The sequence below is a fragment of the Protopterus annectens genome, chromosome 3.part1, assembly GCF_019279795.1.
Source record: "Protopterus annectens isolate FY-2018-M chromosome 3.part1, PAN1.0, whole genome shotgun sequence".
NCBI lineage: Eukaryota > Metazoa > Chordata > Ceratodontiformes > Protopteridae > Protopterus > Protopterus annectens.
Genome location: NC_056732.1, coordinates 1,190,448,107 through 1,190,468,811, shown reverse-complemented (window position 1 = coordinate 1,190,468,811; position 20,705 = coordinate 1,190,448,107). Strand labels below are relative to the sequence as shown.

General features: G+C 38.3%; 1 protein-coding gene across 9 annotated transcripts in view; it reads left to right on the top strand.

Annotated features, from left to right (window-relative positions):
* ADGRB1 (adhesion G protein-coupled receptor B1) overlaps positions 1-20,705 on the top strand; it is a 4,264,735-nt gene that overhangs the window by 2,435,866 nt on the left and 1,808,164 nt on the right. For all 9 annotated transcript variants that reach the window (XM_044067288.1, XM_044067286.1, XM_044067290.1 and 6 more), the window contains one exon: positions 5,931-6,039. In XM_044067288.1, coding sequence (XP_043923223.1) covers positions 5,931-6,039 — 109 coding nt within the window. The remainder of the gene's footprint in view (positions 1-5,930; positions 6,040-20,705) is intronic.

Here is a 20,705-nt window from a genome sequence, read left to right as displayed (position 1 = left end):
TGGTTACTGCCTTGAAACTGTAGTTTTATTGGCCATTTTGGGTCAATTCCAAACTCCTTGATCTCACTCTCTTAAAACCCTCTTTTGCATGGTTTTGCGCATTTTTGTGCATATTGCAACATCAGGCAGCACCGCCTAATTGGGTTTAAACTATTCCTGACTCCACAAAGTCTGCTCTTCACTTTTTCCCTTAGAACTGCTCTGTCTCTCAAATTAAACACCATATTCTCATTCTAAGGCCCCTCACTGGTCCAAATAAGTAATCTTACAAGTTAGCACTAATAAACCATAAGCACTACTTACCCTTATACTCTCTATGATTACCTTGTCCCCTATTGGTCAATTTTAATTCAGTTCCCTATATTACTCTAGCATGTCCAATGGTCAGTCAATGGTTTCCTCTCCAGTCCAGCTGGTGAATCTGGGAATTTTGAGGCAATGTTACAACTGTCTCATGTACACGGACAACCCTCTCCTCCTCCAAACAGGTTCAAATATATGTGAGAAAATGCAACCATATAGCCAAACTGGAGGCTGAGCTCTCTCATCTCAAAACTGGTGTAACCAGTCAGGAGGAGAAGGTAACCTCATACAACACAATTCCAGTATCACATAGTCCCACCACAACAGCGAACCAAACACATAAAAACACAAAAACATACTCGGAGGCTCTAAATAAAAATCTACCTAAGCAACAGAGACCTCCAAAGCAGACATCCAAGCAAACGCTACCCCAAAACAAAACACGTACAACACATAGCAAACAAAGTCAGTGTGCCAAGCAGTCACAGCCCTTAAGGCTGAATAACACACCTGATACCCTTGTAATAGGTGACTCTATTGTCAGACACACTGACGTCCTGCTCACCAGGCTGAATAAAGAGAAGGTCACAGTGAGCTGCCTGTCAGGCGCTAGGAACCACCACATAACGCAAGCACTCAGGTCACTCCAAAGCAAATACAAATATGACTCAGTCATTGTACATGCTGGCATGAATGACCTGAGACGTACCTCCCTCGACTACATGAAAAGAGACATAGAGGAGCTCTCTGATCATGTAGCCCAGGCCGGTATGACCCTGACCTTGAGCAGCATCTTACCCTCACCTAGAATGATGCCACAGTATAAAGACAAAATGATCGATTTTAACAACTGGCTAAAATTTTGGTGTCATTCAAAGGGGATCCAGTGTCTGTCAGCCTGGGATGACATGCTCGACAAGCCACGTTGCTTCGCTAGAGACGGCTTGCACCTGTCACCCCTGGGCTTTCAGATATTGGCAAAGGCTCTTGCCACCCCCATAGTGCCTTTTTTAGGCAAGGCTCAAAAGTCAAACCCACCTCCATAGACAGCACAAGGAACAAGAAACTAAGGGTAATGCTGCTAAATGCCAGAAGTCTTAACCTCAAGATGCATGCACTCGAACCTCTCCTCAGTATGGAGAACATTGATATCTGTGCAGTGACAGAAACCTGGTTCAAGGCTCCATTGAGCACCCCAGCACTACCAGGTTATACCTCATATCATGCTTTCTGGCCCCAAAACCCGGACTGAACCACAAAAGGAGGGGGAGTTTCCATATTTATCAAGGATATCCATACCTCCAGGTTAGTGGCAGTGCACAAAATATCGGAGACCATCCATGTGCAACTGACAGTGGGCAAGACTGCTTTTCAGTTTATAGCATCCTACAGACCACCCTCTCAAAGTCAGGAATCCCACTCGGCTTTCCTGAAAACATTGGAGAACACTAAGATCTCTCCGAACACCATTATATTGGGTGACTTCAACTACCCAAACATAGACTGGGAGCATTACTCAAGCCGCAGCACCTTAGCCCAAAGGTTCCTGGAATTTATAAACTCAAATGCTATGGAACAACTAGTCACCTCTCCCACAAGAGGGGAAAGCATACTAGACCTGATCATTACCAACATGGGGACTCTATGCTCCATACCAGAAGTATATCCCTCATTGGTAAGATCAGACCATAAATTAATTTCACTGGATATCCACATCCCGACCCCACCCCCAGCCCAGAAAACCACAGTGAAAAACTTCTCAAAAGCGAACTTCACACTTCTCAAAACTGAAGTGGAATCCTTCAAGGCCTCAGGGCCAGTGGAAACTACGGCCCAAACTGCAGAATCCTATATAAACGCATTCTACGGACATCTCCAGGAATGCATGGATCATGCTATCCCAAACAAAATCAAGACCCAGTCATCCAAAGGCAGGCGTCCAGTCTGGTGGACCCCAGCCATAAATAAACTGTACAACAGAAGGTGGAAGCTACTACATGATAGAGAAAAATCCCTAAAAGGGAAGGCATCTCTGATCAGTACTAGCAAAAAATTACGATCCCTCATAAAATCTTCCAAGGCCAGCTTCGAGAGAAAAATTGCACAGGACACTAAAGACAATCATAAGGCTTTTTTCAGTTATGTTAGGAACCTGGGATGCAACTCCCAGACTTGTTCTGAGTTGATTCTAAACGACAAAAAATACACTGAACCCACAGACATCGCCAATATCCTGGCAGACAGGTTCAGTGCAAACTTCTGCACCCCCTCCCCTCCAAAAGAGCAAGTATCTATCCCGGCAGAGTGCAGCCTCCCAAACATCTCTGATGCTCAGGTGAAGGCCACCCTCTCCAAAGCAAAAAACACTGCTTCCATGGGACCAGATGGCATCCCGGGTTGCGTCCTACATGAACTCCAAGAAGAACTAATCATCAAGTAAAACTGCTGTACAATCTCAGCCTCACTACAGGATATGTGCCCAAAGAATGGCGTACAGCAACAGTGGTCCCACTCCACAAAGGTGGCGCCTCTGCGGACCCTGGAAACTATCGCCCCATAAGCCTGACTAGCCTAGTATGCAAGGCTATGGAGAGGATCATCATGGAACTCATAAACAAAGACACTGGGGACCTACAGACACTAGATCCTACCCAATTTGGCTTCGTCAAGGGCAGATCCTGCCTTTTGAACCTGGTCGACTTCTTCGAAACAGTCACCAAGGCCATAGATGCAGGGAAGGTAGTTCACACAGCCTATCTGGACCTCACAAAGTCATTTGACACAATACCCCACTCGGGCATCATAGATAAGCTATCCAGCCTAAATATAAACCCCTATGTCACAAGATGGGTCGCAAACTGGTTCAAAGACAGAACCCACAGAGTCAGAGTTGCTGGAGCCATATCAGACTCGAAACCGGTCACAAGTAGCATCCCACAAGCTTCTGTCCTGGAACCTCTCTTGTTCGGTATTTACTTTTCTGAGGTACAGGCCAATGTGGGAGGACTATGGTTCACCAAGTTCGCAGATGACTGCAAACTGGGTGCTATAATCGACTCTCCAGCTGGCACAAACATTCTTCAAAAAGGTCTCGCAGAGACGGATAACTGGTGCCAGAGCCATGGTCTAAAGCTAAATGCCAAAAAGTGTATAGTCATACCCTTTGGCAAAAACAATGTGCCCACAAATTACCACATAGGTGGTAACTCATTAAGTACAGAGAAATTAATTAGGGATCTGGGGACCCAAGTTGATAGCAATCTCTCCTTTGACAACCACATTGTCAAAGTGGTTAGAAAGACCTTCTACATAGCCCACCTCATCATGAAAGGATTCACATCTAGATCAGGAGAGGTAATCGTGCCCCTTTATTCATCCCTCATCAGGCCCATCATAGAATACAATGCCCCCTTTGGGATGTACCTTACCTGACACCTGTAGCAATTAGAAAGACCCCAAAAGTACCTCACCAGGAGGATCAAGGGACTCAAACAGATGCCATATGCTGCTCGGTTAAAAAAACTCCAGCTCTACTCAGTTGCATACCGCCTACTTCGAGGCGATCTATGCCTGACATATAAAGCTATGTCCAACCCAGAATTAATGGACATGCTCCACCTCAGTAAATCTAAATCCCTTAGAGACACGCGCTCGAGGGACTTGAACCTCAGCACAGAAATAAATAGAACATGCTGGAGGGGCAGATTCATAACCCAGAGGCTCCCTTCACTCTGGAAAAGAATTCCAATTCATGTTAGGCAGAGCACCTCACTGACTCTCTTCAAGAAGAATCTTGATGAATGGATGGGGGATCGTAGGTTTGTCCCGGGGATTACTTTCGTGTCACTATTAGACAGAGGCACAGTAAGCTAAACTTTAAAAAGGGCACAGTATACTCAAATCAAGGTGTGGCGTAAGCCAAACACAATCGGGCTAGGCTTATAAATGCCCCAGGGCAGATAGCCTAGTATGAACCTATGAACCTATAAAACTGAGTGTCACAATATCATTTTAATAAGTGTAAATTGATTTTTTCATAACACTGAATAACAGTTAGAGCCGGTGTCAGAAGGCAACAATATTTATGACTATCAGGTACTGCATTTTTGTCAGGGAAAAACCAACAAATATGACTCAAGATTTTTAGGTTTAAAAAATGCCATGCCATCTGTAGTGTTAAAAAGAGCTTGATCTTGGCAGTAATTATTACAGAGCTCTTTGTTCATCCATTGATTTGTATCAATAAGTTGTATAAAGATATTGCATTTTTATGTGAAAAATACATTTCACAAGCAACCTTTGAGAGTAGAGTCCTCTTTTTTTTTTTTAAGTCATGAAAACTTGTATTGATAACATTCAACAAATAAACTACTCTCAAGATCTTAGTTGTAAGTTTATACATCATTATACATATTATAGCAAAACATCAACTTTCCCTTTGTTGTAATAGCATAAGAAGGAGAAAGGAAAAGATTCAAATGCATCCCAAATGTACATGTATACTCTATTCTACCAAACTATTCTCTACTAGTGCAGGATTTAAATCTCCCCCTTATTTGCCTATTTACAGTTTGCTTATTTATTCAGAAGGCATTTCCATTGTGAAATAATTCAATCCTAACTTCTTTCCTCGCTTTTCCCTCCATACATTCCCCTGCATGCTTTCTTCATCTTTTTTCATATAAATACCCCCCCCCACCAAAAAAAAAAAAAAATGTAAGGAGTCAGGTGACAAAAAAGTATTGGCTGGGTACAAAAATGGCTCGAATTTTACAAATTTTCACTCTTCTGAAGATGCTCCAAAATGAGCCTTCAGAACAGTATGGACAAAAGCATTTTGTTAGACAAGGATAGCATAAAATTATATTTTAATTGATGAGATTCAGCACTGGCAACATAGGTCACAATGTCTAAAAATTTCTGAGTAGTTCTGCTGTGGTATTGTGTTTTTTTGCTCTGATGTTACAGTGCTTTGTGAATGTGCTTCTAAACCTGACATCATACTAAGTACTAAAAAGATGTATAGTTAGCTTTGGTTTTGTACTGCAACATGTTATTGTTTTTCCTATACTGTAAATGGCAATAGCATAAGCCACTTAAAACTTCTGTAATACTTTGCACTATTTCTGTGATTTTAAATGCGAAGCATTATATAGGAAATGAAGCAGTAAATCTGAATTAACCTTTTCCTTTTTTGCATCGAGAGGACTCTGAATTAGGGAACTTTTACTAAGGAAGTTCATGATGTTACAATTACTGCATTCATCATTTTTTAGAATTTATTCAACTAAGAAAAATAATTTCCAGAAATGTTTTCTGTTCACCTACCCGTATTAACAACTTCATAATTATACTTAATATTGTAACTAAAATGATAATTGAAACTTGTGACTTTCCTTATTGTGTTTGATTTTGGCAATGCTTCTAAGCTTATAATGGGAAAAAATGTACACACATTACATATATCACTGAGTAAACAAAATAAAATTTGTCCAGGTTCTGATATGTATCAGCATTTAAAACATAATGGAAATACACAACAAAAATGTTGCTTTTATTAATTTATTTTCATGTATCTATCTGTCTGCCTTCATGCACTTTTATTTGTCAATGTACCTGTTTCACAGATGGGGCCAAATGCCAAACAGCTGTTCAAGTTGGTTGAAGATTTTATTGATGTCATTGGCCTCCGCATGAAGAACTTCAGAGACTCATACACAGTCACTGACAATCTAGGTAATTTTTGGTATATCTTAATGTTACTACTTTTTGTACACTGAATAAGAAAAAGAAAGAAATATATTGTCTGGAATAGCTCATCACTGAGGTTTAGAACAATGGAATATAAAGTCATTTTTCCTACTAAATTGCGTTTTTATTTTTTTACTGCAAGGATACACTAAAATCAGAAACATGATACAAGCATTTCTGAATTTTCTGTGGTCAATTAATCTGTACTATTTGCCTTTGCCTTGCAGACTGCAAGGCAACTACTGTATATTGAATATGGATATGTTTATTGAGAGAATATTCCAACTACTCTTATAGCAAGAAACTGTAAAGGATACATGCCATCCATGGTATTGACAGAATGACTGATTGGTTGTATTTTTGTAAGAATCTCATGACAAAAGCAACATGCGGAAGCCCTTACAAATGCCTTCTATGAACACCTCCAGGACTGCATGGATCAGGCAATCCCAAATAAAACCAAGACTCTTTCCACAAAGGGCAAACGTCCAGTCTGGTGGACCCCAGCCATTAACAAACTTTACAATAAGAGGAGAAAGCTATTACATGATAGAACAAAATCCATAAAAGGGAAGTCACCCCTGATCATTATTAGTAAAAAAATACGAGCACTCATAAAATCAACTAAGGCCAATTTTGAGAGAAAAATTGCCATGGATTCAAAGGACAATCATAAGGCCTTTTTCAGCTATGTTAGGAACCTGGGTGGAAACTCCCAGATATGCTCAGAATTAGTCCAAAATGATACAAAAATCACTGAACCCACAGACATTGCCAACATACTGGCAGACAGGTTCAGTGCAAACTTCACCCCTCTCCCCTAAAGGAGAGATAACTATCCCAGCCGAGTGTAGCCTCCCGGACATCTCAAATGCGCAGGTGAAAGCTGCTCTCTCTAAAGCTAAAAACACAGCATCAATGGGACCGGATGGTGTCCCCGGCTGTGTGCTACACGAGCTAAATGAGGAATTAACCCGCACATAAGGCAGCTGTTTAATCTCAGCCTTACCACAGGATACGTGCCCAAGGTGTGGCGTACGGCAACTGTGGTCCCATTCCACAAAGGCGACGACTCTACGGACCCTGGTAATTACGCCCCATAAGCTTAACAAGTCTAGTCTGCAAAGCTATGGAGAGGATCATAATGGAGCTCATAAACAAAGATATAGGGGACTTGCAGACATTGGACCCGACCCAGTTTGGCTTTGTCAAGGGAAGATCATGCCTTTTGAACTTGGTCGACTTCTTCGAAACAGTCACCAAGGCCATTGATGAGGGAAAGGCAGTCCATACAGCCTACCTTGACCTTGCAAAGGCTTTCGACACAATACCCCACTGGGGTATTGTAGAAAAACTTACCAGCTTAAATGTAAACCCATATGTCACAAGATGGGTTGCAAACTGGCTTAAGGACAGAACCCACAGGGTTAGAGTTGCTGGCGCTGTGTCAGACTCCAAGCCGGTCACAAGTGGTGTCCCACAGGGCTCGGTCCTTGGCCCTCTATTGTTTGGCATCTACTTCTCAGAAGTACAGGCCAGCATGGGAGGACTTTGGCTGACAAAGTTTGCAGACGACTGCAAACTGGGTGCCATAGTGGAAAGTGCATTGGACACGGATATCCTTCAGAAGGGACTCACGGAAACAGATAGCTGGTGCCAGAGCCATGGCCTGAAGTTAAACGCCAAAAATGTATAGTCATACCCTTCGGGAAAAACAAGGTAACCCCAAGCTACCATATAGGTGGCAATCCACTAAGCACAGAAGAGGTTATCAGGGACCTGGGGACCCAGGTTGACAGTGGCCTTTCTTTTGACACTCACATTGCTAAAGTGGTTAGAAAGACCTTCTACATTGCCCACCTGATCATGAAGGGATTCACATCCAGATCTAGTGAGGTCATTGTTCCCCTGTACTCTTCACTTATCAGACCAATGATCGAGTACAATGCCCCATTCGGGATGTATCTCACCCGACATCTGCAGCAATTGGAGAGACCCCAAAAGTTCCTCACCAAAAGGATAAAGGGACTCCAAAATCTGTCATATGCTGCCAGACTGAAGAAACTCCAGCTCTATTCAGTCGCATACCGTCTGCTCAGAGGTGACATGTGCCTGACATACAAGGCCATGTCCAACCCGAATTAATGGACATGCTCCACCTCAAAAATCCAAATCCACCAAAACCACTAGAGCAAGCGACTTAAACCTTAGCACGGATATAAATAGGACGTGCTGGAGGGATAGATTTATCACTCAGAGACTCCCTATGCTGTGGAATAAAATCCCGGTCCATGTGAGGCAGAGCACCTCGCTGACTCTGTTCAAGAGAAATCTAGACCTGTGGATGGGAGATCGTAGGTTTACCCCGGGAATCATCTCTGTGTCACTGCTGGACAGAGGCACAACAAACTAATGGGCACAGTATTTTTTCATATAAGGGGTGGCGTAAGCCACAAAAATTTGGGCTAGGCTTATAAATGCCTTAGGGCAGATAGCCTAGTATAAACCTATGAACCTATGATTTATAAGTGGTCTATGTATGACCTCCACTGGAAAACAATAATATGTCCTGAGATGTGCTTAAGTAAGTAGATAGTTTTGAATATGTGTATATAATACATGTGTATCACTAGTACTACTTACCCTGTTTCCTTACATTCATCTGTCTACTTTTTAAGATCCTGCTACTAATACAGTGATTTTTTTCATGTAAACTAACTGTTTCTCAAAACTGGCATTTACATTTTCATTTTGTCATTTTCTGAAGCCTTTTAAGATTCTGGAATTACAGCTTAACATACATGTTTATGGAGAAAAAAGTAAGGGTTGTTCACTTGTGTTGATCACTACTGCCTCTAGGATATTTGGTAATGACAGAATTAAGTAAACTGTCTTCTGTCCATCTTGGCAGTGTGAGCAGAGACTAACTGCAAGACCAACAGTTTGTTTAACTCCATATCTGGATGTTGCAGAGAACAAAAAACTGGTCCTGTTGCAAGGCACATTGCTGGTTAGTTTCTCTTGTGCCTCTGAACATTTTATTATTATTTTAGATTGTACAATTCCTTCACCAGCTTAGCTAGCAAATGTTATTTCAGAGTGTTATGTTTTGTGGTATGAGATTCATGAAACAATTGTAAAGTGTAGGACAATCCTAAAACAAAACAGCGGTGGAGTTAAGATTCAAATATAGTAACTTAAGTAAGTTAATAATATGCATCATCTAGACATGTTACCATTAAACACACAACATAGTTCAGAGAAACCCAAATGGAACTGTATGTAATGGGTGCAGTATGCAGGACCACATTATATTGTGTATGATACCATATGTCGCAGGAGGAAATGGGTATTTTGTAGCACTAAGAAAAGCAGTGTTCTGAGTAGAAAGAAAACAACCAAAACCAAAGACACTGGAAAGGGAAGCACCAGGTACAGACAACATGTTTGACAAGAGGCATATGTACAATTTCAAAAATCAGGCATCTCCATGGTATAGAAGGATAAAGCTGTGACTATGGCCTAGCAAACTCAGTTTAATTATTTGTTCGGGTGTTGGGAGGAGCTGGCCAGGGTGGGGTGGGGATGATGTAACAGAATCTTTTCACTTGTCCTTGCCATGAAATGTAGTCTCCACATAAAAATCCTTAGTAAAGACTGGGCATTACCAAAGGTCCCTTGGATTCAGGTGGCAGGTCGGCAGGTTCATTGAGTGGATAAGTCTCATGGCAGGACTTACACAAAACCCTTCCCTGACAGTATGAGGTCATGTTTTACTTTACTTGGTGCTCCCTTTGGAGGAATGCATAAGCAATAAGTCTCTTTGTTTTGGGGAGGGTGATGAATCAGCAAGTTAGGCAGATAGTGTAGCAGCTTGATAGTCATTGGGGACTGGGCTGAAAAAATGTTTCAGGACAGTAGTTAATGTAATCAGATGAATATAAAAGTAATGTATGCAAAAGAATAAGATGTATGAGTCAAGAAAGAACAGGAAACAAGCAGATGAAAGATGCAAGCTGCTGAAAGGGAATAGATGTATCAAGCAGCATTCCACTTGCAAAAGTACACCATGGAAGAACAAGTAAAGTATTCAGCTGTAAGTGGAAATGAAGGGTTAGCTAAGAAACCTATAGTATGTGCATATTGCATTGATGTCACAGAGCAGAGAATAAAGAAGAACACTGGTGGATGCTAATCATAGGGAAGTAAGCACATTTGGATACAAGTGATCTTCTGCTGCTTCATCAGTATTAAAGATGGAAATGTGTTGGTCAGTGCACTACATGGGGAGGTGACCAGGTATTCTGTTAATGTAGACAAATCACCAGACTTCACACCACAGCAGGGCAGGAGCAATGCACAATGACATATGTATTCTTTGAAGGAGAGCATGGGACTCTTGTGTTATGGGAAGTGTGAAGTTTAATCCTGGCAACCCAGGTATAAGCAACACAGTGTAAGGAGGAAGATGAAGGGACATATAGCAGCAAATTGCTACTCACTGCAGAAGTCATAGGGATTAAAATAGTAGGAGATACATGTTGGTGAGGATGGAATGTCATATCAAGAAGAGGAACAGATACACTGGAAGTGTTATGGGCCAGTGGTTAAAGATGAATGTGCAGGATAGCGCGTTTTAATCATAAAGGAGCACATTTATGAAAGTAAGTAAAAGAAATGTTACAGAAACAATGAGAAATGTAGTACATGAGGCAGAGTGAATAGCCAACAAGAGGCAGACTAAGTAAGCAAGCGCTGTTATAGATGTATAGGGTCCTATACCATATACAACACAGGTGTTCACAAGATGGAATTTGATATAATTGTCATCTTCTTAGAAGCTGCCACCCTGCTGTCTCCAGTACATCAAATGCTACCACAGTAATCAGCACCATGGATTAGATGGATAAATCCCTAACTACATCCCTTGCAACCCAGGTTTGATTAGTGGCTCTGGTTTCTGAGGCACTGGCAGGGAGGAATAGGCATGCTCATCCTGGCAGGGGGTTGAGGGTGGTTGCAGGGATGCTCCCTACTTGCAATCCCTGATGGAGGCCAAGGACATAGATGGGAGCATGGTCCATGAAGGAGATGGGTGATGGACACTGGCTGAGCTGCTGCTGTTGAGGAGGGGAAATGCACCTGCATATTCCTATTGCCTACCTGGTCCTTGGGCAAGACCAATAAATGTGGGGGGAGGGGATGATAGGGCAGTTGCCACGTTATAGGAAAAAATGAGGCTGCCACAGTGAATCCATTTCTTTTTTCCACATTACAAGATATATGCAGCCAGTGAGGATAATTCAGATCATAGATATGTAACCCAGCAGTTTAAATCAAAGCTGTGACAGCTTTTTCAGAGGCTTTGCCTCCCTACCACCATGTATGTGGAAGACATGTCTAAACACAGAAAAATCTTCCACTGACTCACACTTCAATAAAAATTAAAAAAAATAATCAAGCTCTGTAATTGGAAAAACTAATTTACCCCAACAATTGACAAACTGCCAAGTGTACCTAAAATCTGTTTCAGTTATACCAGACTTAAAATAGCATTCTTCAGCAGATCGTCAAGAAAAAGACTGACTAACTTCCATGTCTTGCAAACTAATTAAATTTTCATCCCATTGCAGAGTGAATACACTCATTTTTACACTTTTTGTTCATTCTCACCAAATTTAGAATCCCTTTTCATTTGATCACCTTCCCCTCACCTTGAAATCTCTTTAAAAATTTATATTTACTCAGTTCAAAATGGCCGCTGTTCTGTGAGCACTGGTATCACCTAGGTCTCTGATATACCCTGGATTAAAACAAACCCAGAAGGCAACGCAGAATTAATAATACAGAAATAACTGTAGATATTTACTGCTAATATCATCCAGCAAACAAAAGAGGAAGAAAAAGTGACAGATTCAGCTCAGAAACAGCAGGATTAACTAAGATTTCTGAATAGCAGCTTAAGCCATGTGCTACTAAGGCCCTGCATCTGACTGCAAGATTGGTAAAACACTATACAGCAAGATGCCAAAAGAGGAAAATAATATGGAAACAACAACAACTAAGACCAAATTCTTAGTATTAGCCTCACCTGAGAAAGACACAACTTCAAAAAGACAAAAGATAACTAACAAACTGACAACTCTAAAACTACAAATAAATCCAAGACAGACCAGCCAGCTAATCTGGGAGACATAAAATCTGCCTTATTACCTATCCAGCAAGCAATAAAGGACTTATCATTACAATTTCAAACCTTTGGTGACTCATTCAGCCAAATAATATCCAGAATGGAAAAATCTGAGTCCAAAATAATAGAAAATGAAATAAAAATAGACTCTATTTCTCAAAGAGCTGATGCCCATGACAAAGAAATACAAACGTACAAGCAAAAATAACAGACCTGGAAGCAAGATCTCGAAGGAACAATATCATCATCAGAGGAATACCTGAAACTGTACTTCATAACAATCTAATACCAACAATCAAGCAAATAATAAATTCCCTGCTAGAGGAACCTGAAGAAATGCAGCAAGTAACAACAGAGAGAACCCACAGGGCCCTGAGGGAAATGCAAACACCACTGAAACCAGGACCTGTCTATATTAAAATATTAAACTACCAAGATGTAAATAAAATCATACTTTCAGCAAAGAAAAAAGGCACAATCACCTGGAATAATAATAAAATCTCCTTTGCTCAAGACCTCCCAATACAAATAAGACAAGCAAGACAACTACTATCTCCATACTGCAAGTTCCTAATAGAAAAAAAAATCAAATTCCAGATGGAATATCCAAATCAGTTAATCTTCTACATCAAAGAGGTTAAATACATGATAACCCAAAGAGGCAAAAGAGACATTCCTGGCTGTATTCAAGCAAATTCCACCTTCAGAAGTTAAATAAATCTACAAAAAAACAATAAAGAACCCTTGGATGAAAAAATGACCCCATTCACGAGCACACTAGCTGGGATCCAACTCTGAAAGTTTCCCCTTGCTGTCTAGGCCCTTAAATCCATGATGTGAGCCATGAGGAACACAGGAAAAGGAAGTACAGCCTGGGTAGAAACCAAAAATCAACTGCCGTTTCTGATGCGCGAATATAGAAAGGAACCTCCTCCTGGGACATTGGTCTGCAAAATCAGTCCCCCTACGATTTTGAGGGCTCCATTAAGAGCAGTCAGAAAAAATGGATTTCAGCAAGCTCCAAAAGATTTTACTGCCTGAAAAATGAAAATTGATCTGCACCAGCTAAAAGAAGAAAGCTGCACCATAGATGTCAACCAACCTGCAAGCAAAACCTTGAAGAAATAAGGTACTGTTGAACTGAACCATTCACTAAAACAGTACACCCAGTACTGTGTAGGTGAATGAAAATCCAGCCTTAAATAATAGGCAAGAAATAAACTGTCAGAAACAGGCTAGCTCATAGATTAATATTGGGAAAAAAAGGGAAAAAAATTGTTAAATGTTTTATGTAAATACTAGGAATGTGTTAAAAGATCCTGGAGAGAAGTAATCTCAGGAAAATAGTAAAATAACCTAACAATCTTGGGGTAATGTAAATATAGCCATAATATGTTAACTATAGCAGAAGGACTGTTTGGCTAAGCTGTTTTTTTTTTTTTTTTTTTTTTTTCTGTCTCTCTATACTTCCTACCTCTGATAAATAGGTGCCAAGTATATATTTTATAACCCACACAGATTGATGTGGAAAAACATTACAAGCACCAAAGAAGGCCGAAATCTGAATAAATAAAGGGGAGGAAAAAGAAGTCAAATGAAAGAAAAATGTAAAAATGACAAGATTGATTGTTTAACAATATTACTATGGTACATATATTGCTATAATTTACTGAGGAATGTATATTAATATGCTGTTTTAAAAATACTATTAGAAAGAATTAGTCACAAGACAAAAACAATACATGCTGTACCTTAAATGCAATACCATAATTGTATAAATAATATGTTGGAAGAGGCTAGGGATATTAAGTAGCAGTGTTTGTTGAGGGAACTAGTTTGTTCAGCTTTGTCCACATTGTTTATAGTAACACAGGGGGGATACTATGGGTTAAATCTGTATCTAAAAAGAAAACACATTCCAAGATTAGACATAAAGGTAAACCATATAATGAACCTTCATCCTCCGCCCCTGATTATTCCTGGTCCAGGGATATAGTGGTTTGGCACAGAGTAGGGACAGGGATAAATAGATGCTTTCCTAAACCATCACACAGTAACACATACAAAGATAACAAAACAAAACTAATATACATGGCATATCTAAGGAATACACCTAATAAATAAATGTGGGAAATAGAATCATGGAATGTTAAAGGGCTCCAAAACAAGAAGAAAAGGAAACTATTCTTACACCTTACATTAAAAACTACAGCCAACCTTATACTAATACAAGAAACACACTTGACTGCAGAGCAATGGGCAAAAATTAGCAGAATGAAATGGATAAGTCAAATCATAGCTTCAGAGGGGAAAACAAACAGTGCTAGGGCTGCCATAATAATTAAAAAACAATTTAAGGAAAAAATACTTAAAACCTAAGCTGACAAGGAGGGAAGATGGTGTTACGTAACATTTAGTAGTCCTACAATACCAAAACCTATAATGGTACTTAATGTTTACACACCCTGTAATAACCAACAACACTTTTTTATGTCATTATACCCAACCTTAAACCAATTTAAAGATCACTACCTAGTGACTGGAGGTGACTGGAACACATATCAAAACCCAAAAAAGGATAAATCTAATCTGACCAAATTACATAATAAACAAGCCACATTAGCCCTTAATGAACTCCAACAAGATTTCAAACTATGTGACCCTTTTAAATATGGGAACAGTGCAGATAAAACAGGGAAATTCACATTCTATTCACAATGCCACAAAATGTGGTAAAGGATAGACTTCTTCTTAATCTCTGACATATTTATTAACATGGACCCAACAATAACGATGCATACCAGGTTCTTTTCAGATTACTCTAAAATCACACTGAACATTAACTGGGACAAAAAGATATATTTAGAGAATAGGGGTCTTAATTGGTCATTAAACCCTAATTTACTTTCCAAAATGGATGTAATAAAAGAAACAGAAACAATACTAAAAATAGCTCTTACAAATATCACTAACTCCCAAGTACCAACTGACATAGAATGGGCTGCAACCAAAGCACAAATTAGAGAATTGTTTATCAAAAAAGCAGGATACTATAAAAAAATACAACTGAAAGAGAAGCATATACTGAAAGGGGAAATAGAGCATCTTGAAAAAGAGCTAATAACCATAAGAACCAAACAGAAGCAGAACTTTTAAAACTGCAAAGGGATCTATATATGTTAGAAAACAGGAACCTATATTTTTATGAAGCCAGAATGTTAGCCACTTACGCAGAAGAAGCTCAAATACCATCTAGAGCTCTGGCCAGAATTATCTCCCAACACAAAAATGCCTCCAATATATCTGAAATAAACTACAGAGACAAAAACTACACAAAAAATGAAGACATTATTAAAACATTTGAACAAATATACTCTCAAATATATGGAGCACAAACACTACAAACCTCAAAGGAAGATAGAACTCTTTTCCTTCAAAAACTGAAATTTCCTAAACTCAGTTTAGACCAACAAAAAAAAAACTAACTGAACCGATATCCATCAGTGAAATTATTACAACAATCAAACACTTAAAAGCACATAAGGCTCCGGATCCGGATGGACTCACATCAGAATTTTACAAAGCATTTTCCCCCTTGATAGCCAAACTACTATACTATACACTGAATTACATAATAAACTATAAAATAAATGATATCTACTTTAATGCCTCTAAAACCATCTTTATATTAAAAGAACACACAGACCCCAAAAACCCCGACAGCTACAGACCCATCTCCTTCTTAAATATAGATACTAAAATATTTACCTCTATACTTGCAAGCAGAATGAAAAATCTGATAGAGAAAATCATCTCCCCCGAACAATCCAGTTTTACACCACATAGACAGACTAATGACAATACATTAACATTAGATGCACTAATATCCTATGCTAACCGATACAATATCAACATCTACACAATGGTAGTGGATGCCCACAAGGCATTTGATAGGGTTAATCTTACTCCAAACACTACCTTCTACTTTAATATACCCAATAACTTCATTCAGATAATCCAAACTCTCTATAGCAACCCATACACATCTCTATATATAAATAAAATTGGTCAAATAGGATTCTAATAAAAAATGGAACAAGACAAGGATGCCCATTATCACCCTTCCTGTTTAACCTATACCTAGAACCACTCTTGCTATACATTAAACAAAATACATACCACAATCCTCCATCAATACACTACTTCAAAATATACCTCACTGCATTTGCGGATGATCTGAACATATAATGCACTACACCAAAATTCAGATATAAACAAAATAATAGCTGCAATTGAACATTTCTCAACTATGTCTAACTACAAACTAAACCTCAATAAAACTAATATTTTCCACCTAAAAACACCCAAACTCATCTCACTAATACCATTGTTAAACACAATAAAAATAAAAGAAGAAACTAAATACCTGGGAATCACCGTTTTCCAGAATAACAAAGCCTTCTACCAACACAATGTAAACCTTAAATGGCAAAATATAATGCAAGACTGTAAAAGATGGCACAACCTAAAACTACCATTCTTGGCCAAAGTATCAATAATCAAAATTAACATTTTATCTAGACTAATGTATATATTCATGACATCACAGACAATACATAATAAATTCTTCAAACAAATTCATACCTTCCTAGCAAAATTTATATGGGAACCCAAAAAAAAAAAGAATCTCCTATCCAAAATTAACACTCCCCAAAAGCAAAGGAGGACTAAATCTACCAGATTTTAAAATGTACTACTCGATCATTAACACTAACAGAAAATTAAGAATAGCTGAACATAGCCCGTCAATGGAAAATTGGTCTCCTCTTTGGGTGACAATCTATTATAGATATATTAAAGCTCTAGGATTCAATCCCAGAGCACTTCCATTCCTGAAGCAGAAAGAAATACAAACTTATAACATTGTAGAGCCCTTAAAACATTCTATCAATTTAGCACAAAAACTCTTTCAATTCTTGAACCTTAGACAAGCCATGACAATACTGCAACCCCTTCATAAAAACCCAAATTTAAAAATAAACAATAAGATGATGGACTTAGTCCCTTTTCTCAGTCTGAAAGATAAAATAATCCAAGATATTTATCCCTACCTTAACTGTTCAATACAAGAAATGAGGACCAACTTAAACCTCCCTAAATCACACATAATAATCCTAAGACAAATTAAAGAACTGTGTTCCAGTTACCTCCAAAATGTTACTATGACCAATAGTGACATAGAAACTTGTAGCAGGTTTTGGAAAACTATTATCCCAACAAAGAAAACTATTACTAATTCAGATAAAATGATAAATGAAATAGAATACCAGAAAGAACTCCTCTTCTCTAACTACTGGAGAAAAATTAAATCATCCATAGATGATCAGCAAATAAGCCAGGCAATCAATCTAACACTGAAGATTATACCCCCCCCCCAAAACGTTAGCTTGCACTCAGCTCATGATCAATAATAATGCTTATTTTACACCTGCAATCCTACACAAATTTAACACATCAAAATCACCTTTCTGCCCACACTGTAAGGACCAGATAGCTGACTTAATCCATGTATTTTGGAGCTGTAAATGTGTCTATAAACTCTGGAACTCTCTCTCAAGGTACAATTACAAAAAACGGGTTATCAAACATCAACATTAACTTGGAAATTCACTCTATTACACATTTTCCGACCCAACATACCAAGAAAACAAGCAAATACACTTTTAACAATTTTCCTACTAATAAAACTGTATATAGCTTTTAAATGGCTACATACGATAAATATCTCTTGGGAGGGTTTTAGACAAGTAGCTATACAACACCTTTTAGCTCATAAAATAGTAATAGATAAAAGAAACAAAAACATGAAATCCAGAGAAATTTGGGAACAAACCTTTAATATCATATTAGCATAACTCATCACACAGCAACTTAGAAATACACTATAATAGAACCAAAGAACACATACAAGTTCAGATATTAAATAATAACTTGGATATTACGAATGTATATACTGTCTATATAACTGTGGAATTAACAGTGAAAGCATCTATGTACATAGTGTAAATAGATATGTTGTACGACCTATATCCTGTCGTATTTGAGATGCATTATAAAACTAACTTCAAAGTAGGAATTTCTGTAACTTAGTTCTTAAACATTTTAAAACATTTGTCTATTCCTGTGACCAAAACCAGGCAACATCTTGTTTTAATAGCTTTTTAAATGGCACTATAGTATCAGATATATTTGTTATGAACTTAGAGAAACACTGAACCATGATAAGGAAAGTATTAGAGGTACACACTCCTATTTACAACAGTGATATTAATATGTCGGCCACACGTAATGGTGATTTTATATTGCGCACATTATTAGATAATATGTGCATGTTAACCCTATCTTTAGTTTTATTAGAATGTAATTTTAATCTCTGTGGTATCAAAATATATCCCATATATATGATATCCTAGTTATTTGCTTCTGTTTAGCTTCAAACCTTTCTGTCTTGGGCAATCAAGTTGCTTTATAAGTCTAGTATCATGTTCTTGCTTTGTAGCTCCTCAAACAAGAAGATAGCTGAAGATATACCAAAAGGCAAGGTAAGAAACCAGTACCTGCCACAAAGAGGTGTTAACAGTTCAAATTCTGGAGCTACCTTCATCTTGTTTAATTTTCCAAAACCCTTGATTATCTTCTAACACTGATATGATTCTACCATTAAACACTGTCTGAAGAACTCTGAAGAACTGTTTCAAAAGTTTGAAGCTGGAGGTGTTTCCTTTTGATCCATCTGGATAAGCTTTGGGGATCTATACATATTCTAAGCTTGTTTGGTGTCATGGCTATAATCATACTTTTAAACCATTCACTTGGCTTACCCAGTATAATAGTTAACCTAAAGCTTCCCGGGTCTGTATTAAAAGCACGAACGTTCACAAAGGCAAATGCATGTACATCAACACATAAACGTTGAAGTACAACAAGAGTGAAAGACGTAAACATTGAAAATCAGAACACATAACATATTTCCTTGGCCAGCAGGGTGATCGTGGGGAAGAGGAAATATATCCTTTTCCCTACTGTAGTGTGATCTCGGAGTTGGTATGTTTAAGTAGGGGAGTGCAGCCCCCCACATGGGGGGTGCAGTGGGGCTTGCCCCCCTGCAAAAGTGTGTTTATTGAAGTTTGTTTACATAGCTTTTCCTTACCTGTATGGCACTGTTGTTTTCTGAAATACGTTTGTCGTTCTGATTTTCGCTGTTTACGTCTTTCGCTCTTGTTGTACTTCGACATTTATGTGTCGATGTACTCGTATTCACATTTGTGAATGTTCATGCTTTTAATATAGACCCAGCTTCCCATGCATTTTACTTCCAACTTAGTTCTGCTGCTTATAGATGTTATAGGGATTGATCTTGGTGCAGGAATAACTAGTGTTGTTTTCAGGTGAAATCTTAATGCAGTATTTCCCTGGCAAGCAATCTAACATAGGTGATAAGTTGGAAGTAACTCTTTTTTGCCCATTAATACCTAGCTGGAGTGAAATTTCACTCAAGCTTTACATTTCCTAGCACTTGTAGATTTCCAGGCTTGACAGGTTTCACCTAAGATAAATTCCTGCAAATGCAGTTTTGCAATCTACCTATAAACAAATGTATATATTTCAAAAACTTTAAAAGTTACAAAATAATTTAAAATACGATATTTCTTCAGCACACACTCCTCTTTACAACAGTGATATTAATATATCAGTCAGATTTAATGGTGATTTTATATTGAGCACTTTATTAGATAATATGTAAATGGTATGATTAAAATTATACTAACAACTATTAATATCTCTCTAACCTTAATGGATAGACCCCCAAGTATACGTGTGACTTTTGTTCATGCAGATGTGATCTTAAATTTTCTGCAAAGCAGTTTTATAGAAATTGCTCCAGGTTTTAGATAGTTAGTTAATTATGGTTTGTATGCATATTTATATATTTAGTTGCGGATATTTGTAAAGCACTGCTAGTTAGACTGTTATTCGTCAGTGCAAAGTTTTTCAGCATTGTGTAGTGTACTTTCCTTTGATAGTAAAGAGTACCATGTAGATTTATTTTGATTCAATTTATTGATATAATTAATGACATATGATATATAGTCATAGTATTTTAATAAACTAACTCACATTTTCTCAGCTATTGAGTATCCCATTTATGTCAGGAGCTGTTCCTGGCCTTATTGCTGAATAGGCATGTGAAATGCTGTTGCACACTCCAGCAGTGGATGATGCCTAAGATATTTAAAGAAATATTACATTTATGCACATATCCTTATTACTAAATAATTAGAAATTTCTGCTAAATGGTAGTATATAGACAACATGTATCAGTGGCAACATTTGAAGATTTATGTAAGCTTCCATTTGATTCTATAAAGTACTGTAGATACACCCACTGGGTATTTGACAG